This window comes from Ahaetulla prasina, chromosome 6 (assembly GCF_028640845.1).
Source record: "Ahaetulla prasina isolate Xishuangbanna chromosome 6, ASM2864084v1, whole genome shotgun sequence".
NCBI lineage: Eukaryota > Metazoa > Chordata > Lepidosauria > Squamata > Colubridae > Ahaetulla > Ahaetulla prasina.
In genome coordinates this window covers 85,187,944-85,213,069 of record NC_080544.1, presented here as the reverse complement: position 1 = coordinate 85,213,069, position 25,126 = coordinate 85,187,944, and the positions used below count along the sequence as shown (strand labels likewise).

The 25,126-nt window shown below is 41.5% G+C and overlaps 1 protein-coding gene across 1 annotated transcript in view; it reads left to right on the top strand.

Annotated features, from left to right (window-relative positions):
• The window catches only part of PLCH1 (phospholipase C eta 1), a 138,104-nt gene that overhangs the window by 90,807 nt on the left and 22,171 nt on the right, over window positions 1–25,126 (top strand). The window contains exons 9-15 of the mRNA XM_058189246.1: window positions 138–258; window positions 3,710–3,881; window positions 9,814–9,921; window positions 12,891–13,052; window positions 16,171–16,239; window positions 17,645–17,742; window positions 24,475–24,575. Coding sequence (XP_058045229.1) covers window positions 138–258; window positions 3,710–3,881; window positions 9,814–9,921; window positions 12,891–13,052; window positions 16,171–16,239; window positions 17,645–17,742; window positions 24,475–24,575 — 831 coding nt within the window. The remainder of the gene's footprint in view (window positions 1–137; window positions 259–3,709; window positions 3,882–9,813; window positions 9,922–12,890; window positions 13,053–16,170; window positions 16,240–17,644; window positions 17,743–24,474; window positions 24,576–25,126) is intronic.

Below are 25,126 nucleotides of genomic sequence, written 5' to 3'. Positions count from 1 at the left end.
AGAATGTCCACTTGTTGAATAGCATTTTCAAATGCCAAATATATGCTTGGGGCATTGATCTCCTCTTAGCCTGTTTACTTGGAAGGGAAAATATCAGCAAAATATTCATTTAACATATAATGTTCTTATCTTGATAGTTGATTGCTGGGATGGCCCAGATGGAGAACCAGTTGTGCATCATGGTTACACCCTTACTTCCAAAATACCTTTTAAAGATGTAATAGATGTAATAAACAAAAATGCCTTTACTAAGAATGAGTAAGTACAGTACATTCAGTATGTAAAAAATACATTCTGGTTTGTGTATTTTATGCAATATTGTAATCAATTAAAAGACAGTTGTGCAAATCTCCTCTCATTACTGTATTTGTAAATAATATGGTAATGTGTTTAATTGATAACATATTTTTTCTTCAAAATTACAGCAAATTTTATTTCTCAGTCATATTTGTTTTCATTTTATTAACAGAAGTGTCCAATTTACTGTGTTGTACTTACGAGATAGTTGCTAAGTGAGTTTTTCCCCATTGTATGATCTTTTATGCACAGTTGTTAAGCGAATCACTGCAGTTGTTAAGTTAGAAACATGGTTGTTAAGTGAATCTGGCTTCCCCATTTTGCTCATCAGAAGGTTGCAAAAATGATCACATGACCTCGGGGCCCTACAACTGACATAAATACATGCAGGTTGCCAAGGGTCTGAATTTTGATCACGTGACCATGGGGATGCTGCAATGGCCATAAGTGTGAAAAAGTCATGAGTCACTTTGATCAGTGCTATTGTAACTTCAAACAGTCACTAAACTAATGGTTGTAAGTCTCGGAGTAATAGAAATGAAGGCAGATGGGGAAGAACATGGAGCTATGTACTGCTTCCTCTCTTATCCACGATTATCAGTCATGATTTTATACAAAAATGAAATGATGCCAAAACTGTCGTGTCCCACTCCTCCGCTGACGACCGGGTCAGGGAAATCCGAATCAGGCATGCCTCTGCAGCTCTGCCAAAGTCCTAGCAAAGTTCTCAAGGCAGGCAGGAGACCAGAAAGTGACTTCAGCAAGGTATATTAGACTTTGCCTGACTCAGAGAATGCCAGAAAGCAGATCCTTTATATAGGCCATGGGGTGTGGCTCCATGACTCAGCACTTATCCAGGCCTGCCCCTCCCTTCCTTCTGTCCCCGCTGCCTATCAATTCTTCTGAAGCGAGGGTCACTCCAGTCTGCAGCTGTTGGCAATTGACCTTCCTCAGGCTCACATGCTGTGGGGGAGGGGGAGGGGTCTAGTTGCTCCGTTTGCCTGGGCATGGAGCCAGAGCTGGGGGCTGGAGGTACTTCTTCCTCCTCAGCCTGTCTGGGCATGGAGCCAGAGCTGGGGGCTGGAGGTATACTAGGACATTCCTCAGCATTCGGAAGCAGATAAGAAGGCCCCGGCTGCGGTGAAAGCGGGCGAGACACAACAAAAACTCTGCTCAGTGCAGTTATTCAAATTCAAGTATCAGATGGAGGATGGTTTACCCAGTCAAGAAGAAACAAATACTTTTTGCGCTAATTGATTATGCTCTTACAGTTAGGAAGTTTTTCTATCAAATCTGATTTAGTGAAATCCACTATTCCTTGTCCTGCAGTATGGAAGGTAAAGAAAAGAAATCTTGATCTTCTGTATGACATTCTTTTAGAAATTTGACAAATCTATAGTTCCCTGGATCTTTCATCTCTTCTTTTTTGAAGATGGGTGTATAAGACGCACTTTTTTACCCCCCAAAAGAGGGTGAAATCTGGGTGAGTTATACACCGAATGTAGCCCCATCCACCTACTGCTCCCCCACCCTTCGGAGGTTGTCGGCCTCTGTGCATCGCATTTTCCAGCGCTTTCAGGTGGCGGGGGATCTTCACATTAGGGTGCTGCTTGGAACCGGCCGAAAACCCCCGCTGCTGCATTTTCATGAGGACGCGTGGCTCTGCAAATTGTATTGGGGAGGAAAACGCAATGAATGGAGGCAATACTCTTGCGAAGTGGGCGTTTCTGTGTGAGAGGCATAAGGCTAGGTGGCTCACCGCCCGACCTGCCCCTTCTCCAGATGACCAAGGCTGAGGGCAGTCGGCTTATGCTCCTGGCCTGGGCCTGCTCACTTCCTCTTTCCTCCTGGCCAGATCCGGTTCCCGGGCCAGGAGCAAAAGCCAACTGCAGAAAAGGAGGATGAGGGCGTGCGTCTTTGCGAATTGCTTTGGGCAATTGGGGAGGAAAAAGATTTGCAGAGTTTTGCACCCTCCTCCTCCTCTTTTTCGACAGTCTCACTTTCTCTTTCCTGGCCAGATCCGCCTCCTGGGCCAGGAGCAGAAGCCTGGGTTGTCTGGAGAAGGGGCAGGCTGGACAGTGAGCCACCTAGCCTTAGACCTCTCGCACAGAAGTACCCGCTTTGTAAAAGCATCGCCTCCATGCATTGCGTTTTCCTCCCTGATGCCAAGGCCCACTTCTGCCCCCATGAAAATCATCCCCCACCACACCCTACCCTGTTCTGTTTCCCTTCCCCCAATACTCCCAGCAAAGAGTCAGTCAGAGGCCTCCTTTTCTGATTTATTTACATATATATAAATGTCCTGGCTACGTCTACCCACGGGCCTGCCAAGTTTCTGGAGATAACAAGGAAATTACAGATAAGGCCAGAATTACTCACGAATATATTCTTCCCTCCGTTGATACAGATTGCCCACAAGAATTCATTACTTTGTCCAAGACAAAAAACCAGGAAGTCCCGCCTCCTATTTATAGTCTCTGCAGATGTCACTGCATGACAATTATGACTTGGCTTTGTCCCAACTCTTCCGCTGCTGTGCACGCCGGTCACGCCTGCGTAATCTTGCATCACTCCAAAACTGTTCTTGGGGCGTTGCCAAATCAGAAGGAGGCTCCAGGGAATCAGGCTTTGCCGGCCCCTCCTCCTCCCTTTGAGTGGGTGCCAGGGAGGGAAAGGGCTCAAGAGAAGCAGGGCTGGCCAGGTCTTCTCCCTCACTTTCTGAATTATCCGAGTCCAGGAGTCTGGGTCCAGGAACCTGGGTCACAACACTCCCACTCTACTTAAATAGAATGATAGGATTTGTTTTAAACTGATAAAAAGATCTGTGCTACCCATTATCAAAATCCGAATGGAAGTCAGGACACCGCTGAGCCTGATGCTGGTAGGCAGAGGCAGAATTCTTGTTTTCTTGTTTTCCTCCCCCAAAATTAAGGTGTGTCTTATACTCCGGTGCATCTTATACAACGAAAAATATGGTATGTCTTCCTCAAGTCATCTGGCACTATCAATACTCTAGGATTTTTCAGAACTAATATATAAAAGTTTTGCTAGTCCTTTATTAAAATTTCTTCAGTATTAGAGGATATAACTCATCAGCTTCCTGAAATTTAAATTAATTCTAAATAAATTTGACTACATGTTGGTCATTCTCTACTAGTAATGCTTTTCCTTTATCTTTCTCCTCATAATTATTTGTTGCAACACATATCTTCTTGTTGAAGAAGACTAAGCCAAAAGAGAAGTTGAATAATTCCTCCTTTTCTTTCTTACCCATTAGTATCTTTCTGCCCGCAGAGAGCAACTGGTAAATTGGTTGTTTTCTTTGGGAACTCCCTACTCATAGAAGTGAAGAAAATAGTGTTACCATGCAGTGGTTTTAATATCTTCAAAATGATTTCCCTCTAATTTTTAGGTTTCCAATCATACTGTCTATTGAAAATCACTGTAATGTTCAACAGCAAAAGAAAATTGCCCAATACCTCAAGGAGATTTTTGGTGACAAGCTAGATTTGACCTCTGTGAACATCGGGGATCTCAAGCAACTTCCAAGTCCTCAGAGTTTGAAAGGCAAAATCCTAGTCAAGGTAAAGAGTGACAAAGAGTGGCCTGCTGGAAAACTGTAATTACAATCTTATATCTAGCTTTGTTTTTCTTTTCAACTGCTGTCTACAAATGAGACGTCCCCTCCAGAATCATGTTGAGTCTGTAGGGGTGTGTGTGTGCTCATGTGTGAGTAACTATAATAACTAAATAACTTAATGTTAAAATGGAAGGGATCCTGGGGTTCTTCTGTTAACCCGAACACCCAAATAGTGTCTGTAAAGTGTCAAGGATCATTCTCAAAAGTGAGCAATACCATGGTCTATTTTGGGAGGGTTTTAAGGAGCAAATCTTGTCTCCAGATATTCATTTAGGAGACTCTTAAATCTCCAGTCCTGAAAATGCAAAAGAAAGAAAAAAATTGACATTTATCAGGAGACCTTGAAGTGGGGGGGGGGACGAGAATGATGCTGAAGGCCTGTGTATGGCCCCAGGCTGTACATTCTACATCCATGATAGGAAACAGATATCCATATTCTGCTGAATATCACTATTGAAGGAGATACCATCACCACCCAATGTAATATATCTCCAGGTTGAATAAGTTTATGACAAAAAATTTCCCAAAGTTTAGTTTAAAAAAAAACTCTGCTTCCTTACAATTTCCTTTTTATATTCTATTTCTGCTCTTCAAAACATTACACAATAGATCTTTCTTTCCTGTAGATAAAACAGAAGATGTAAGTAGATAGAAGACTTTCACATATTTGAAGCTAGCTGTTAATACTTAAAGTAATTAATACTTAATTACTTCATTATTAATATTTCATGAAGTTCTCTCATCTCCACATAAATACTTTTATTTAGGTAAAGTTGAATTGCCAGTGCATCAGATCCCCAACATGAATGTTTTGACAACATTTAATCAAAGTGTTTATTCAAAATAAGAGAATTTTTGAATCATGTAATACAGCATTTGGGATGCATAGAATGTATGGGTTATTATTTATACTGGAATAGATTTAATTTATATACATTATGAAATCATGATTGACGATGATGGTCAATGCACATACTCACTGGAAAAAAAAACAGTAAAGATTTTCCACTATTCTAGGCCACCTATAGTTTCCTTGTTTGGCTCTTAGATTCACCAGTTATCAACATCCTTGTAATTGCCTTCTCCAACCCTGCAGATGTGGATGCTTCAGCTTCCAGAATTCTCAACAATGGACAACGTCCTTTTAGAATTTTGGGCAAAAAACGCCATTCCTATTTTAGGGTACCCAAACTAGGGAAAACTCTAGTGGAAAGCAGAACCACCAAACTATCACTCTTTATCTTTTGTGGAAGAGAGCTTTATATTTCTTCTGAATTCTGTCTTGTGGGAGTGTGCTATCTATATCTGATGACTTTTGAACACTACAATCTTTCCCCGAGCTGCTGCCCTCTGATACTTCTAAAGAAGAGGCTTTAGTGGGGTGAAATGGAACACTATAGACTTGGTGAACCCCAAGCCAAATCTGTGCTTCCTGAATGCGTCTTTCATTTGACTAGGTGCAGTTCTATTTCATGTAATTCTGCTCAGTACAAGTGCTATTGCAGTGCTGATAAAAAGATGACATAAAATAAATAAGTAAGGGGGACAGTATCTTCTGTAGAACAGTACATTTTTATTGGAATTTGAAACTAATCAAAATTGGATGAGTCAGATCAGCGCACCTTGTAACAAGCAGGTTTAATTTCCTGAAGATCAATCTCAGTCATACTTTTTATTAACAAAATGCTTTGCCAAATCTCAGTTAATCAGCTCCTGTAACACACTGCTGCCCTAAATAACACTACTAAGTTTGCAGGCTACATGTACAAACCGCTTTTTAAAGTAGCCATAGCTGCTTCTCTGAACACTTATATCCATCATTGTTCAGTTATGAAGGCAAAAGCTTGATACATGAAAAATGAAATAATTTAGAGTTCTGGCACATAATTTTCAGTTAGCCATTTATTTGTCTCAAATAGCCTATAATACAAATTATATTATGCATATGGAGATACATAGTGTAATTTATTGCTTTTTCCTCACTGTTTTATACGATTGATTGATTTCTAGCATGTTTGTGTAATATAATCCTTGTTAGAATATCTAATTAAGTTTGGGATACAAAGAGAACAATAAAAATGCAGCACAATATAAAAAAAAATGGAGCTGAGATCATAGTTGGATGCGGTTATGTAGGCCATCAAATTCAATTCCCTGCTCAGTATAAGAATCGATAATAAAGTATTTCCAATGAGCATATTTTAAACTCACACCATATAGATATGGTTTAAAACTTTTAGCATCTTCCAATGTCAGAAGTCTTTCACAGTGACTAGCTTTGGGTGTCAGTCTGAGGAGTCATTTAAAAATCTGTGAAAAATAATAAACTTTTACCCTGCCATTGAAAAGATTATACACCACAGTAGGTATGCATTTCTACCGTAGGAGCCATTCTGCAAATGTGCCATTAATGAAAATGCAACTCTTTCTATGCACATGACAAATGTTTCTCTAAAGAGGTGTGCAGAAAGTGATTTAACAAATTTAACAGATTTAACAGAATAACAAGGAAGGGACTTTGGTGGTCTTCTGGTCCAACTCCCTATCCAAGCAGGAAACCCTATACTATTTCATACAATACCATTTCTTACAAACCTTCAGTGTTGGAATACCCACAATTTCTCGAGGCAATTTTTTCCACTGATTAATTGTTCTGATTTTTCGGAGTAATCTGAAATCCTGATAAGTATATATAGGAGCCTTTGAAGCCATTTTAAAATAGTAACAGTTTGAGATTGGGATTGAAGTTGATAACATTTAGCCATTTAATTTCATTTAGCAGCTTTGGTGCTCTATTACACAGGTGTCAAACTTGATTGCGTCACATGACATCACGTGACATAGCATGATGTTTTTTGCCTTTGTAGGGCCAGGATGGGCGTGGCCTGTGCGTGATGCATCTGGCCTGCTGGCTGCCAGTTTGACACCCCTGCTCTATTAGATGTAGAATTTTCTCTGGTGATTACTGTATATAATTTTTCTGCCTAATGCTTAAACTATTTCAGTAGGTGGCAGTATCTCACCTACCTTCATCAGTTACATGCTTATAAGTTACTTTATCAGCCTTGGCAGTTAAGTAGGGCTTTAGATATGAAATTTCCGTGAATTCAATTGTTGCAGAGAAGTTGAACCATGCCAGCAGAAGGCATTGACAGAAAACTGCAGGATTGGATTCATGCAGTCATTAGGGATTGAATTTAAGGGAGCCTTTGCCTTTTATATCTGACCTGGGTGGAAGCAGTTTATCTACATGCATGCAAAAGTTTTGAAAAAGCTGTTTATTACTTACCCTGAGATGTTATTCACCCTATCACTTTGCGAGCAGTAAGCCAAATAGAGGCTGATTAGAGCACACATTTCTAACAGACTATTATCCTGCTCATCCATGCTGTTAAAAGGGAATCATTTTCATCCAGTTTTTCATTCAGACAAGCATGCCCCTCCAGATTCTAATCCTGATCAATGTATTTTCAAGATCGTATGTTTAGGAAGTTCTGAATTAAAAAATTTGAATGAAGGGTAGCCAAAGATCATATCTGTGAGGCTTGACTTCTGAAAGGGTACTACAGTATGTGACTAATGTACCATTTGGAGCCATTTTGATGGAAGTGCAGAAGGCACTTTTAGCTAATAATGATTTCTTAGGTCACCTTTAAATCCCATAGTAAAATGTGCTGCAAATCACCAATCTGTTACAGGGAGCTGCATGGTCTGTGCACCTCCGTAATGGTCCTCTTTTTTCTTGCCTATATGGGCTGTCAGAGGCTACCGCTTGTCTTTGTCTCTTCAGTATTAACCTTAACCTTTTCATAGCACAGAACAAAAAAAGCCCAACAAAGATTAGTAGGAAATAGCCACCCATCCTTTTATCAAAAGACGGAGCTGTTACAAAGGGCTCTTCAGGGAGGATCAGATTGTGGCGGTGGAAAAGGATTTTCTGAAGAGCTAAGCTCTCCATGAATTTACTTCTTAAAGGCTTTCTTACTCTTGTCAGCTGGTAAATCCTGATATCCTTTTCAATAAGGCTGTCAACTGTGCAAAAGAAATATGGGGAATCTAGAATTATAAATCAAGGCTATATTATAGTTTTATCATTATGCCTGCTATGGGTTCTTTTCAACTACATCCAGCTTAGTGGCTCAAATCACAAAACAGCCAATAACAACACAGGTTCCTAAACAACACCCACAAGACTCATGTACTCACACTGTTACTACTCATTCTTCTCCACTCTTCCCCAATGCTACTGTTACTGTAGCTACTGCTACTCCAACTATTTTAAACTCAACTGCTTTGACTTTAAACCCTTGCCATAGTGTCTCCTACCACCATTACCTGTTCGTTTCCCTCTGCCTATACTCTGGTTTTAACTAACGGGACCATCTCAGTCTGCCTCAACACATTAGCTCTTTTTCTTTTTCTATTAAGTGAGGACATACTAACACCTGTCTGTTCAGTATATCTAATACACTTCAGAAATCTCCAATATATGTGATTTGATGTACCCTCATCAGTCCAATTTTCATGGGGTTTCCAGACTTTTATTGAATTACTGAATTCTAAAATGAAGCGCAACCATTTGATGGAAACTTAATGTTAAACCACTTGTTGTTGCCTTAACCAACGGGTATTAAGAAACTATGATTGAGCGAGACCCTGTCAAGAGGTGCTCGTGAAGAGACCTATTACAGATACAGGAGAGATGTAGGAATAGTCTTGAGTTACATTATATTTAAAGTTGCTTCATTCACAGAGCACTTTAGAGCCCTGGAAATGTCCTTTTATTGACTTAGTTCTCAGCCCAAGATTGATTACAGCTTTTCAGGGCTTTAGACAGTTATGTTTTTTTCTTATTTATGGGATTGATTTATCACAGTTGGGTAGAACTCTAGGCTGTTGACTGTATCCAAATTAGCAAATGCTACTGAATTAGTAAAACAAAGTATATAAAGTATGATAATACATCTAGAAGTGTATAAAATTATGTGCCTGAGCAATGAGAGAGATATACTTTTTCAAATGTGTCAGTTTGTTCTTTAATGAAAAACAAGACTGTGGCCATTAATTAGAATTTTTTTAAAAATAGGATTAGATAAATTAATGGAAGATAAAAGGTTATTTGTCATTAATGGCTATATATTGAATTCAGACTATGAAAACTAGTTAGAGGGGGACATGTTATATTCATCTTTTGCTGGCGAATTTCCCAGGAGGCGTCTGACTTGAATACACATCCCTGGATCTGATTTATTTTTGGTTCGATTCAACAAGCCTATTGTTATACTATGCTGTTAGGCATGCGAGTATGTGATATCCCATGTTCAGTTAGAGGTCCTAGAAACAGCTGTTCTATATGCCATGGGCATATGTAACTTGGCTTTAGATGGGAAGAGATTCTGAAAAAGTGATTGAAAAACTAGTATGGACAAAAGGTGGTATCTTCAGTTACTTAAAGTTATGCTCTGGGACAAAAATTTATTTTGAATCTACAGGATCATCCATTATTAAATGGAGGATTACTTTGAATATATATGTACGTGTATTAGAAAAAGTGAAGGGTCTGGTTTTTTAAAATTTAGATAGAATAGATAGATATAATTCTTTATTGGCCAAGTGTGATTGGACACTTAACAGACACTTAACAGATAACAGAGAGTAGGAGAACATTGACAAATTCATTATTTAAAAGCTACTGGAATAAAACTGGACATTAGTATCTGCTCTATCATAATTTTCTAAGTAATAATTTCATTTGATGCTACAGTACATATCTTTGGATCTGCTTAGATTTCTAATGTAAGCTATTATTTTTCTGCTGAACAAGTAAGAATTGAATTTCATATCAGAAAGCAAAAATGTATTATTTTCATTTGCAGGGTAAGAAACTCCCATATAGTCTTGGCGCAGATGCTGAAGAAGGAGAGGTTTCTGATGAAGACAGTGCTGATGAAATTGAAGATGACTGCAAGTTAAAATTTTCTTATGTAAGTCCATATAATACATCTAGTAGAAGCATGTCAAAAAATCGAGACTTGTTTTCTCCTTTGCTAAACCGGGCGTGGGTGTGGCCAGCGTGTGACGCATCTGGCCTGCGGGCCAGGAGTTTGACAGCCCTGATCTAGTAAGTTTTCTGATGGTGGCTTAAATCTAGATTTTCCCACACTGCCTCAATAGTGATATAATGCTCCTATTCTCCCTTAATGTGTGGCATATAAAGTAGGTGCGGCCAGAACCAAAGTTCACTTTAACTTAATGAAGTGACTTTGAAGTTAGTGACTTCCTGGATAAGCCTTAGTAGGTGGTGTTGGGTTTTTTTGCAATGAGGTGGAAGTCACCTTTAATTGCTCTTCTGGAACGCATTTTCAACTTCCCAGTCTATTCTACAGCTATAGCAGTGGTGGGTTGCTACTGGTTTGCCCCAGATCGGGTGAACTGGTAGCGGTGGCAGCAGCAGGCTCCGCCCACCCACCCAGACGCTTCTGCACATACACCGAAGCATTGGGTGCGTGTGCGCACACGCACCCATGAGCAAACCGGTAGCGATGGGTTTTGAAACCCACCCCTGAGCTATAGGATTTCCTGTTGGTCTTTTATCCAAGTGGTTAGAGCTGACTCTGCTTGCACCAGATACCCTGATTAAGTTATCTTTCCATTTCACAAACCCCAACCAGACTTGTAAAGTAAACAGATCTATTTTTGGAAAAATAGGGTGCCAAACATTTTTTAAAAAAACACCTCTGTCTAGCAACACCAAGGAATCCTGCCGTTTATACAGAATAATTCCAAGGCTTCAATCCTAGATGTATGTGTTCTTCCTGCCTTTTTGAATTAACAGCTATGTGGCTACATCTCTCCTGTGTCATTTTTTTCTGCTATGGGAATCGGACATGACCCCATCAGACCTTCTGAACTTAGATAAAAGTCGCCAAGTGCTACCGTCATTTGAAACTTGATTTCATTTACTGCGATTTTAATATAATTAACTTCAAAATTACAGGAATTAAATGCCCGTAGTATTATTGCTTCCTTATCATGAAAAATATGATATAGCAGCAGCATGTTTGGGAGATGCTCCACAAATAGGTGAAACACTTATCCAAGAATCAGAGTAATTATTATTATTAATAATAATAAATAATTGCATGTAGAGGTAAAACAACTGTGGCAAAAGAAAGCAAAGACCATGGGTGCAAACTCAAAACATCTGGAGCACCTCCTTGGGTGCAACCCCAAAACATCTGGAGTATCCCTTGAATATCCTCAGCCTTTGCAAAATTGCAGAAGGCAGCTTTACTTGGAACAGTTTACATCCTATGATGATATCTTTAACCCCATAAGCAACAACATCTGCTTTTCTCAGATCCTTGAGAAAGATTCGATAGGTGGATAAAAATACCAAATTGAATCTGAATATCTCACGGACTCTGTGACCAACCACAATAATTCATGAAATACCTATCATAAATATTATCAGAGTGCTGAATAATAAGCATAAGTATAAATTATACCACTGGGTAACTTATTTTTTTCAGCAACCTACGCTGTCTTCCCCACCAAAATTTAAATTGTAAATCTCTTGAGGGAGAGACACATCTTTGATAGAGCAATGTAAAATGTGGATATTTGATTTGATTTTATAAAATAATGAAGTGCCCTTTGGTCAATGAAGTCTTCATTACATGAAGATGGAAGCAGGCATGAACATATACATTTATACTTTATTATCTGCATTTGCATCTCCATCTCTGTCTTCATCCTACCCCAATTTCATAGTCCAGGGTAAAATGAATCAATTTCTTGGGTTTCTAATTTATACTTCCAGATTAAATTCTACTGAATATTATACAATTCTAAATGCTCACATTGCTGTGTGCATTTATTTTCTATGTCTTTTATGTAACATTTTGGTTGAGCTGTGTGTTTCCCATAAGTGGTTCTCAAATGTCCTATATAGGTAAAGAGGAGCCTTAGGAGGACAGGAGCTCTGCTGCTGAGAAAGCCCAAAGGGAAGTGCTCTTTTATGAATGCCATTGTGTTAAGGAGATGGTGGCAAGATAAAAAGGCTGCAGACCGCTGGGGAGGCATTTGTACAGAGAAAGGCAAAAGAATTTATTTTTTATTTATTATTTATTTATTTGTCACAACAGTATATATAAGCAAAAGCAAGAAATAACTATACGATATATAAGCATATATATAAGCATAAGTATAAAATAACTATACGAATTGGATACAATCAAAGGGGACATTGGGACAGGAACGGTAGGCACACTGGTGCTCTTATGCACGCCCCTTACAGACCTCTTAGGAGTGGGGTGAGGTCAGTAGTAGATAGTTTTTGGTTAAAGCTTTGCGGATTTTGGGAAGAGATCACAGAGTCAGGTAGTGCATTCCAGGCATTAACAACTCTGTTACTGAAGTCATATTTTCTGCAATCAAGATTGGAGTGGTTCAGTCTATCAAGCTTAAATCTATTGTGGAAGAATTCATATTCTTCCCTTGGCCACCTTATAACAGAAGAAGTGCAAGACTATCACATCCCACCCTAAGAATTTCTCCAACATTCTCTTTTCTTTGCAAGAATGTCAAATGATCAAATTCTCTTTGATCCAGTGGAATGATTCATTGGGGAAACTTTAGTTTTTACTTGGCATTCATAAAAAGCCATTTGTGATAGACTGCCGCATATTTAGATTATACCCAAAGGAAATAAAGGAAAATGGTCAAGGAGTTTTTTCTATCTGTTATATCAGCAGTTGCTATCTCAGATATTTTGTATATGGAACAAAAAAGTTAAATTATTTTCTTGCTCTAATTTACTTCAAAAGAAAGGCAATAGAATAGATATAAGAAAGAATCTGTTTAAATGGGTCATTACATTTCCCAACTCTATTTGCCTTTTTAAAAAAAAATCTATTAACAATTTGTATTGCTGCGTATTGATCTCTTTCAGAGCAACGGCACAACAGAGCATCAGATAGAGTCTTTTATAAGAAAAAAACTTGAATCCTTACTCAAAGAGTCTCAAATCAGAGACAAAGAAGACACTGATAGCTTCACTGTGAGGGCACTTTTAAAAGCAACACATGAGGGCTTAAATATGAACTTTAAACCGGTAAGGCGTTTTTCTTACTCCTCTTGGAATATCTGTTGCTGCTATTCTGACATATACTTATAATTGATTGCAGAAATCACATTAAAGTAGCTGTTCTTTCGTTCATCATGTATTTATATATATCCTGCCTTTTTATTTTTACAAATAAGTCAAGGTGGCAGACATATCCAAATCAACTTCCTTCTTCTATTTTCCCCAGAACAACAACCCTGTGAGGTGAGTTGGGCTGAGATACTATAACTGATCCAAGGTCACCCAACTAGCTTTCATGCCTGAGACAGGACTACAATTCACAATCACCTACTCTGTAGCCTGGTGCACCTGGTTAAGAACCATTAGAATAAACTACATACAAGATAGATGACACTTACTTTAAAAAGGGAGAAGTGATCATTATTTCCACTGTTTCTCCCAAATAAAGAACTTTTCCTGCAAAAGAAAAACAAAATCAAAAGAGTTGGACTTCATTTCTTTTAACTGAACTCTTTGAGCAGAAGGTTGGACTGGATGACTTAAATCTATGATTCTAGTTTTTATTACCCAGTAACTGGAACTTGCTTTTTTAAAAAATCTTATAATTTTGAATACCAAAATGGTGAGTTTGTGTATTATGCAAATGGCTATTTAATCTTTTTTGAAATCTTGAAAGCTTTCATTGATGGAGCCCCACAACTTTAAGAGGCAGGCTGTTCCGTCATTTTAAGAGCTTTTAGGATTTTTCTTATTTCAAGTTTGGATCTGTCACACTAAAGCTTCCACCTACTGGCCCAAATGCTCTGGAGAATACATCCACACTCTCTTTCTTGGTCTTTCAGTTCAGTCAAAGTATTGTTGTTCTTTCAGTCACTCAAAATATTGTTGTTTCAGTGTGAATATATCCATTGGTCAGAGCTGGGTTTCAGCAAGTTCTGACCAGTTCTGGAAAACTGGTAGCAAAAATTTTGAGTAGTTCGGAGAACTGGTAGTAAAAATTCTGACTGGTTCCACCCTCATCTATTTTCTACCTCCCAAGTCCCAGCTGATTGGGAGGAAATGGGGATTTTGCAGTAACCTTCCCCTGGAGTGGGGTGGGAATGGAGATTTTACAGTATCCTTCTGCCACGCCCACCAAGCCACACCCACAGAACCAATAGCAAAAAAATTAAAACTCACCACTGCCTTTGGTCACTTATATATGTGCTTTTCTCCTTTATACTCTTATTTTTATATGCTCGGTGCCACCTTGGAGTTTCCAAGTAGTGTGTGAAGAATGTAGGTGACTTGACTGAGAGCATCAGTATTAGTAAAGAAATCCCACATTGTACCTGCATCCTAAACTGGAAATGAATATCTGGAATTAATGGTTAGTGTAAGTTTGGCTAAGTCTAGAAAATGGGCAGGGAAAAAAATCATTCCTTGTTCTTCACCAAAAAGTGAATGGATCATAGATTCCTGTTGCAGGCCACATATTGTATAATGGAAACAACTTGAGCTGTGAGTAGCTGAGGGAATGTATCTCAGTGCCTTTTTCAGCTCTGTATGAATGCATGTTCTGACAGAAACACTGGATCCTGTCACATATCATCAAGCTGTTGACCCTAGGGAGTCTCTTTTGTGTGTATCTCAGATGAGCTAAAACTATGACTCTGGTTCTGTTTTCTTGTCTTTCCTATTTATCTCAGAATGTCAAACAATAGGATTGGTTGATTTGTCCTCCTGGGTAATATTTGGTTTGACTTCATTTAAGTGTCTGAGTACAAAAAAATGTTTTGGGACCATTAGATTTCTGTAGGTGTTTTATTTACTGACTGTATCTATGATTTACAAATATATAACAAATTAAATAATGTACAGAATCTCTATTTCTGTGCATAATAATATAGCATATAGTTGTTTATGCAATAAAATGAAGATTTGTTAGTACCGATTATGACTACTCCTGTTGCTGTGCTCAACCTGTTTTGTTACACTGTTGTTCTTTGCCTTGGGACTGAAAAGTTTAAGAATGCAGTTTTCAGACAGTTGAAATCCTAGCGTAATCTAATATCTGCTAAAATTAACTTAAATTATAATTATAATTTAATTATAATTATAAATATATAAATTATAAAATCTCATTTGGAATAAATATTATTATTCATAATATCTGGCTGTTGATGCTTTTCTCCATACTCCTACAACTGTACTGTAAGCCTTGATTTAAGGGATATGTGATTTGATCTACAATACCCAGCTAATAACTTTTGAGAAGATACTGATGAAATGAATATGAAACAGTTTTGATTAATGTATATTACATATTTTCATTTCCATTGGTCTTACTAAGATAACCCAACAAAATAAAACAACCAAGCATTGACTTCTTAATGAGTTTATTAAGAAGCTATTATTAAGAGTCACACAACTGGAACTTAAGTTTGTGCCATCAATGAGACAATCAGAGATCAAAAAATCACAGAGGCAGAAAAACCGTATCTTAAAGGAAAAGGAACTAAAATCATTATCCATATTAGTAGATTAATGGGAAGATCTGTTCTTTGGGGACAGGAAAAATATATAGAAGGTATGGTAAAGTGGAATTCAAATGAGATGTGATGGTTATGAGACAAAGATGAAGGCTCAATAGATATTAAAATTATTCTTGTAAGTAAGCGAGACTTCTTTGTGTTAGTATCTGGTTGTTGTTTTTTTGACTCTTTATGTTTTGTTAGTATAAACCAGAGATGAGATTAAGTTTGAAAATTAGCTTTAGGGCAACAGATACAAGGAAGGAAATCAGTTCTATTCTCAAATAGATTTTGGTATAGTTCTAATAGCCCAAGCAAGAGTGTTCTTCCTCTGCATTGTCTATAGTGTCCAAAACCATCACTATCCAAATGCAGTGTGATCTTGTGCAACACACACAACACACACACACACACACACACACACACACACAAATACTGTACATACAACTAAATGGAAGGCACTTGAAAGCACTACTGTAGATTACAGCTTTTTCTTTCTTTCAACCAACCAGCCTCTTGGATAGAAACTGGGCTTACAAATATTTTACTAGATGGTTAAATTGATGCAGAAGCAAATGTGGTAACCAATTAAATTAGAAAATGATTTTGATGATTTCATTGTTTTTCCACAGAATTCAGGTTTGAAGGATACTAACAAAAAATCCCACAGTAAACTCATGGGCACCTTTGGTAAACATAAGGTAAGCAGTGGTCTGATTATGGATCATTTCCCCCTGATTCTCATCTCTGTACTAGCCAACTAAATCAGACTTTCTCAACCTAAAGATAGGTGGACTTCACAAAGGCCAGCTGAGGAATTTTGAGTTGAAATCTACACTTCTTAAATTTGACAAGGTTAAGAAATACTGCTGGACCTAAAGAAAAGCTGCAACTTCCAAGAATATATTTGTTTATGATTGGGGAGTTAGGGTTAAATATTAGCCTACTGTCAGGATCCAAATCTGTCTGGTAATTCAGAATGTAAACTTGATGAAACTGATAGATTTGTAACTATTCTGTGATGTGATTATTAGCTAAAACTTTAGTTCACACACTTTTGAAAAACAGAACATTTTCTTAGATAAATGAGAGAGTTTTCATGACACATTAATGGTTAAATATTTTTAAATAAATTTTATTACCTTGTAACAATAAAGGTTTTCAGTGATTTTATACTGGAAATTGTTAGTATATCAGTCTCCACTTCAGTTTTTTTAAAAAAATTTTTTAGTTTGAATGATTTTTCACAAAGTGATAAAAGAATCATCTAGCCTGAAGGTGTTTGTTATAAAAATATCTGTAACTATTCTCCAGATTGATTTTCAGCAGATGCCCTTCCAAAAGGTAGCACTGGTAAAATGTTACATTTTTTTTCAGACTTTTGCTAGTGGTAATCATTCTTATGTCTCTACTTTCTTAATCAAGATAGTTCCAATCTTCGAAATATTGAAGCTTGAGAATAGACAAATTAATACAGGCTGCTGATAGGGAATACAAAGTGTTTAGACAGAAGAAAGAGGAGGGAAAACATTTGGGCCAGAGGTGGTATTTAGCAGGTTCTGATCAGTTCTGGAGAACTGGTAGCAGAAATTTTGAGTAGTTCGGAGAACTGGTAAATACCATCTCTGATTGGCCCCACCTCCATCTATTCTCTGCCTCTCGAGTCCCAGCTGATTGGAAGGAAATGGGGATTTTTGCAGTAACCTTCCCCTGGATTGGAGAGGGAATGGAGATTTTACAGTATCCTTCCCCTGCCACACCCACCAATTCACACCCACCAAACCATGCCATGCCATGCCCACCAAGCCATACCCACAGAACCAGAAGTAAATTTTTTTGAATCCCACCACTGATCTGGGCTGCAAAGTGGGTTTCTTTGTTTTGTTTTATGTAGATTTGTCTGCTTCTTTCTTTCTTTTAAAGTAGCTTTCAGCACACAAATCACCAAGTTGCTGATCAAAGTACATCAGCAAACTCTCACAAAATTAAAAATAATGCCTAGGATTTTCCTTGTAGTAATAGTCCATGATTATATTAAGATAAATGTATCAACTCATTTTGTATAATTGAGGACATTGTTAAGTAAGATTTTGACTTCTCAAACAGAAGGCAGCTAAATCCAAGTCCAAACCTCACAGCACATCTGATGATGAAGACTCTCAACAAAATGTTTCTGGAAAAGAAACTGACAATTATGCAGGTTAGTGACAATCATCACATCTTTTTAAAAAAATATTAAATAGAGGCCATACATTAAAGTGCACTTCTCCTGCAATACATGTAGTGATTGCCTTTTAAGAAATGAAGAATTACAGCAATACACTGCAGGGCAGAATATGGATTCATTCAGTTGTAAATGGAATAGAAGCCAATAATGCTTCATGTCTTAACTCATTATGTAATACATAATGGATTTACCATCTTTCATATGGGACTTACCATCAAGGTTCAGCGGGCCGGCTTGGAAGAGAGAGGCTGGCTTTTTAGGACTTGGGGTGAGTGGTGGCGAGCAGCGGCCGATGTGGATATGTCGGCGTTATAGCGGCCCCATGGAGCCCTGTAAGTCCTCGGTCTATTTCTGCCAGCTGGGAAGGCCTGTTAGCTGTGGTGAGACTTTCCCAAGGGACCCCTCTTGTTTGAGATCACGAGGAACTGCAGCCGTTATTTTCATCTTCGGCGGCAAAGGCCCCTCATCAGGGGCTCTTGGAGTCTTAGATGGCCGGATTTGACGATGGCCACAGAAATGTGGGCCATCCTAGGTCATTTTCCATCTACTGACCTGAACATTCCTGCCACCTAAGTTTCAACCCCGGCGGAGGAGATAACATCTTTATCATCTGAACCGACTAAGATTTGGATCATTAGCCATTCTCTTAATGCTTGGATGTATTCATCGGCGCAACTCCTTGCTCTGAGAGAGTCCCCCCTCTCTCAGATTTGGCCCTCCAATTTATCGAGGGCCTACCTTGATGACGGATTTTGGAATCCCGAGAGGTGGCATGCGGCCAAAAAGGGGTTTAGAAATTTTTTAGCGTCTTGTTTTAAGGGGCTTTTAAGGGGTGGGAGGGTGAGGGTGGGTCGGGGGGGGTGACCCACCGGGGAGGGGGCCAGTCCTTGCTAGAGCTCACGAATTAACGGTAGGTCCGAAGGTGGTATTGGGAGAGGAGGCTAGTGCCCATGTCCAGGGGGGTCATTCGATCAGCACGGTCTGTGGGAGGGGTAGATATGGCGGAAGGGGGGGACCACATCATGTTCAGGGAGCAAGCCCTCGCTGTTTACAAGCGATTGTGCACTCCGGTCCCTCTGCCTTCTCCCGTTCCCCGAGTGGCGGGGTTCCTCGGGGCCTTGACTTTCAGCTGATGCTATGCAATGCCAAGTCCGTAATTAATAAAGCCCCCCTCATTTCAGACCTGATACAAGAGGGGGTGCGGACCTGATGGGCATTACAGAGACCTGGTTGGGCATGGAAGGCGGGGTTCCCCTCATTGAAATGTGCCCACCAGGTTTCTGAGCATTTCATCAGCCGAGGGTCCAAGGTGTGGGGGGGTAGCAGTTATTATCAACGAGAGTTTGGAGCTGAGGGAGGTCACTGTCCCGCAGACAGCCGGATGTGAGTCTCTCTTTGTACGGTGAGGCCAGGGGTTTCAGGTGGGCTTGCTGATCATGTACCTGGCTCCCTGCCCGAGCTGCTCGATGTTATAGCCGAGACGGCTGTTGATACCCCCAGCCTTATGGTTATGGGGGATTTCAACCTGCCGTCGGTAGGCGAAACATCGTCAACAGCTCGGGAGTTCATGGCCTCCATGGCAGCCTTGGACCTGACCCAGTTAGTGAATGGGCCCACACACATTGGGGGGGACACACTGGACTTGATTTTTGTCTCGAGACAGTGGCTGAATGACCGGGAAGTGGGGGATTTAGTTATTACTCCCCTGCCATGGACGGATCATTCACTCCTTCGCCTGGACTTTCGAACCGCTAACCCACACCGCAGGGAGACAGAACCAGCTTGTTGGTTCTGTCCCAGGCACCTGATGGACCCCACTAGGTTCCTGACGGAGCTTGGGTTGATTCCCGAGGAGCTAGCCCACGGCTCGGCTGAAGAACTTGTCGCCGCCTGGGATATGGCAGCGGTGGGAGCTTTGGACCGCGTCATGCCTTTGCGGCCTCTGACCCGGCGCTGCTCTTGCCCAGCTCCTTGGTTTTCTGAGGAGCTGAGGGAGATGAAGCACTGGAAAAGATGCCTAGAGAGCGCTTGGAGAGCCAGCCATTCCGACTCTGACCGAACACTAGTACGGTCACATATTCAGGCCTATCTAGTGGCGATAGGGGCGGCAAAACAGGAATACTTTTCCGCCCTTATTGCATCGGCAGATAACCGCCCAGCCGCCCTGTTTAGGGTGACCCGTTCCCTTCTTTTTCAGGGAGCTCGGGAGGACCCCTTGCAGGGTCGTGCTGAGGAATTTGGAAGGTATCTGCATGATAAAATCGCTCAGATCCGGGACGGGCTGGACGCAGATTGGGTGAATTCAGGCGGGACAGTGGAGGCAAGTCTTGAGAATTTTGTTTGGGCGGAGTTCAACTCTGTGATCCCCGAAGACATGGACAGGATACTAGGGAGGTTGAATGCCACCACATGTTTATTGGACCCGTGTCCCTCCTGGCTGGTGCTGGCCACTCAGGAGGTGACACGAGGCTGGCTCCAGAGTATTGTTAGTGCTTCGTTGGCGGAGGGAGTCTTCCCAGCTGCCTTGAAAGAGTCGGTTGTGAGGCCCCTCCTTAAGAAGCCTTCTCTGGACCCGGCTGTTTTGGCTAATTACCGTCCGGTCTCCAATCTTCATTTTGTGGCGAAGGTTGTTGAGAGTGTGGTGGCCTTGCAGCTTCCCCGGTACCTGGAGGAAACTGTCTATCTAGACCCATGCCAGTCCGGCTTCAGGCCTGGGTACAGCACGGAGACGGCTTTGGTCGCGTTGGTTGATGATCTCTGGAGGGCACGGGACAGGGGTTGTTCCTCTGTTCTTGTCCTGTTAGATCTATCAGCGGCTTTCGATACCATCGACCATGGTATCTTGCTGCGACGGTTGGAGGGCTTGGGAGTGGGGGGCACCGTTTTTCGGTGGTTCTCCTCCTACCTCTCCGACCATTCGCAGATGGTGTTGACAGGGGGGCAGAGGTCGACCTCTAGGCTACTCACGTGTGGTGTCAAGGTTCCAGAAAAACCTCTTCTGCATAAAAAAAACTCAGAAGCCATTGTCTTTCAGAGTTCTTTACTAGCATGAGGAAACTGGCACACGATGAGTGAAATTCCAAAACTGAACTTCCGGATTCTTTTCCCAGTTATACAAACCCCAAGAGTCCCACCCCCCTAACCCCTTTGCTGGTCACATGGTCCCACGTTCTCCCAGTTCAAATATCTTCTCGCCACTCCTCCTGCAGATGTGAACACCATCCGACCTTGACCGCTTGAAGAATGTTACCATACCCCTCAACCCCCCTTCTTCCCCTCAGGGGAAAAATGTGGCAGCATCTGGAACCCTAAAGTCTAGTATGGTTTCCAGGCCTGATATGTGGGGTGCCTCAGGGGTCGATTCTCTCGCTCCTCCTGTTTAACATCTACATGAAGCCGCTGGGAGAGATCATCCATGGTTTCGGGGTGAGTTGTCAGCTGTACTCTGATGATACTCAGCTGTACATTTCCACCCCGAACCACCCCAATGAAGCCGTTGATGTGATGATCCGGTGCCTTGAGACCATTCGGGTCTGGATGGGGATGGGGATGAACAGACTTCGACTCAACCCATCCAAGATGGAGTGGCTGTGGATACCAGCGTCCCGGCACAGTCAGCTAATTCTATCCTTGACTGTGGGGGGCAAATTGTTGGCCCCCAGGGAATCGGTGCGCAACTTAGGCGTTCTCCTGGATGTATGGCTGTCTCTAGAAGATCATTTGACAGCCGTCACCAGGGGAGCTTTTTTCAGGGAGCTCGGGAGGACCCCTTGCAGGGTCGTGCTGAGGAATTTGGAAGGTATCTGCATGATAAAATCGCTCAGATCCGGGACGGGCTGGACGCAGATTGGGTGAATTCAGGCGGGACAGTGGAGGCAAGTCTTGAGAATTTTGTTTGGGCGGAGTTCAACTCTGTGATCCCCGAAGACATGGACAGGATACTAGGGAGGTTGAATGCCACCACATGTTTATTGGACCCGTGTCCCTCCTGGCTGGTGCTGGCCACTCAGGAGGTGACACGAGGCTGGCTCCAGAGTATTGTTAGTGCTTCGTTGGCGGAGGGAGTCTTCCCAGCTGCCTTGAAAGAGTCGGTTGTGAGGCCCCTCCTTAAGAAGCCTTCTCTGGACCCGGCTGTTTTGGCTAATTACCGTCCGGTCTCCAATCTTCATTTTGTGGCGAAGGTTGTTGAGAGTGTGGTGGCCTTGCAGCTTCCCCGGTACCTGGAGGAAACTGTCTATCTAGACCCATGCCAGTCCGGCTTCAGGCCTGGGTACAGCACGGAGACGGCTTTGGTCGCGTTGGTTGATGATCTCTGGAGGGCACGGGACAGGGTTGTTCCTCTGTTCTTGTCCTGTTAGATCTATCAGCGGCTTTCGATACCATCGACCATGGTATCTTGCTGCGACGGTTGGAGGGCTTGGGAGTGGGGGGCACCGTTTTTCGGTGGTTCTCCTCCTACCTCTCCGACCATTCGCAGATGGTGTTGACAGGGGGGCAGAGGTCGACCTCTAGGCTACTCACGTGTGGTGTCAAGGTTCCAGAAAAACCTCTTCTGCATAAAAAAAACTCAGAAGCCATTGTCTTTCAGAGTTCTTTACTAGCATGAGGAAACTGGCACACGATGAGTGAAATTCCAAAACTGAACTTCCGGATTCTTTTCCCAGTTATACAAACCCCAAGAGTCCCACCCCCCTAACCCCTTTGCTGGTCACATGGTCCCACGTTCTCCCAGTTCAAATATCTTCTCGCCACTCCTCCTGCAGATGTGAACACCATCCGACCTTGACCGCTTGAAGAATGTTACCATACCCCTCAACCCCCCTTCTTCCCCTCAGGGGAAAAATGTGGCAGCATCTGGAACCCTAAAGTCTAGTATGGTTTCCAGGCCTGATATGTGGGGTGCCTCAGGGGTCGATTCTCTCGCTCCTCCTGTTTAACATCTACATGAAGCCGCTGGGAGAGATCATCCATGGTTTCGGGGTGAGTTGTCAGCTGTACTCTGATGATACTCAGCTGTACATTTCCACCCCGAACCACCCCAATGAAGCCGTTGATGTGATGATCCGGTGCCTTGAGACCATTCGGGTCTGGATGGGGATGGGGATGAACAGACTTCGACTCAACCCATCCAAGATGGAGTGGCTGTGGATACCAGCGTCCCGGCACAGTCAGCTAATTCTATCCTTGACTGTGGGGGGCAAATTGTTGGCCCCCAGGGAATCGGTGCGCAACTTAGGCGTTCTCCTGGATGTATGGCTGTCTCTAGAAGATCATTTGACAGCCGTCACCAGGGGAGCTTTTTATCAGGTTCGCCTGATCCACCAGTTGCGCCCCTTCATTGACTGGGACTCTCTGTGCACAGTCACTCATGCCCTCGTTACCTCCCGCCTGGATTACTGCAATGCTCTCTACATGGGGCTCCCCTTGAAGAGCACCAGGAGGCTCCAGCTGATGCAGAATGTGGCTGCGCGGGGGATAGAGGGAGCATCACGTAGCTCCCACATAACACCTTTCCTGCGCAGACTGCATTGGTTGCCGGTAGTCTTCCGGGTGCGATTCAAGGTCCTGGTTATCACCTTTAAAGCGCTCCATGGCATGGGACCGGGGTACTTACGGGACCGCCTACTGCTGCCAACAGCCTCCCATCGTCCGGTGCGCTCTCACAGGGAGGGCCTCCTTGGGGTGCCGTCGGCCAAACAGTGTCGGCTGGCAGCCCCCAGGGGACGAGCATTCTCTGTGGGGGCTCCGACCCTCTGGAATGAATTGCCTGTGGGGCTACGTTTTCTCCCCGATCTTCGGATCTTTAAACGAGAGTTCAAAACTTTCTTGTTTCATCAAGCAGGGCTGGCCTAATGATTTTAATTGTGGTTTTTAGTGGGGTTTTAAATTTTTTAGACTTTTATATTTCTATTTTTAATTATTGCTTATTGAATCAGTTTTTTAACTATATTGTATTTTAACTGCTCTGGTATTTTTATTTTATTTGTATTGTACACCGCCCTGAGTCCTCGGAGAAGGGCGGTATAAAAGTTTAAATAATAAATAAATAAATAAATAAATAAATAAGCTATGATTGTTTCATGTGTATGTTTGTGTTGAAGAAGCTACCTATTTATCTTGTCTATGTCAAGCTTCAAAACCAAGAAGAAAGATATACTGAGGTTCTTCTAAGCAGTTTCTTTTATTGCTACTCATCTATAAACAAAGTCTTGCCAAACGAAAGCAGACGCCACTTGCACCATTAAACATACTGTATACTCTGTGAACTCCTAGGGATGAGAAATCTTAACTCTTCCTCCCAGGCAAACTTTGCTATTTTTTTGCTCTTCTGAAATACACTCCTTCCCTTCTGGGAATCTGGACTATGTTCCACCACATCTTCCCAAAATAAATAACTGATACGTGTCCAGCTTTCTTTAATTTTATTGTATACAACTAAATAGAAGGCATGCACATGTAAAGGTTTAGGGCTGAAATGAAGGGTTAAAAAATAAATTGGAGTCCCTGAAAACTCTTTCATCTTTTAACACGTCTCTTTTATCTCGTTCCCATTTTCCTCCTCTTCTTTTTCTGTTCCCCTCTTTGCACATCAGAAAGACTGATATGCTTACCACACTAATTTTTTTGGGCATGATGGAAAAAATAATTCATGATAGAGAGATCAATTTATAATTCCATTTACCTTTTGAAAAATCCTTTCTTTTCCCAGCCGGTTGGCTCGGCGGAGAAAAACGATGAAGCTGTGCCGTGACCTTTCTGATCTAGTGGTGTACACAAATTCTGTGGCAGCTCAAGACATAATTGATGATGGTAAGTTTGTGTGTAATTTATATTAAGGAACATATTAGTATTGTGTGCTTAATAGCAATAGCATAGCACTTAGACTTATAGACCACTCTACAGTACTTTACAGCACTCTCTAAATGGTTTACAGAGTCAGCATACAGCCCCCAATCATCTGGGTGCTCATTTTACCAACTTTGGAAGGAGGGAAGACTGAGTCAATCAGGATCAAACTCCTGGTAATGGGCAGAGTTATCCTGCAATTATCCTGCACCCGAACTATTGGGCCACCACACTCCTTCAGTCTGTATGTGTATGTGTGGGCGTGTTTATTATTGTATATGGAAACCTGTGAAAAAGTTTCTTGATACGATGTGATGACATTTAATAATTCTATCGCATCAGTACGTTCATTCATGCAAGCAGAGGTTAAATGAGGCTTCCAGTGGTGGTTGTTTGAAGGATTAAGTCCAAAAAAACATTTTCTGTAGTTACTATAGTCCTGTAGATAATACTTGCCTCAGGTGCTAACATTTGTCTGATCATGTTTGGTCTTGAAAGAATTGGACCTTTTAATA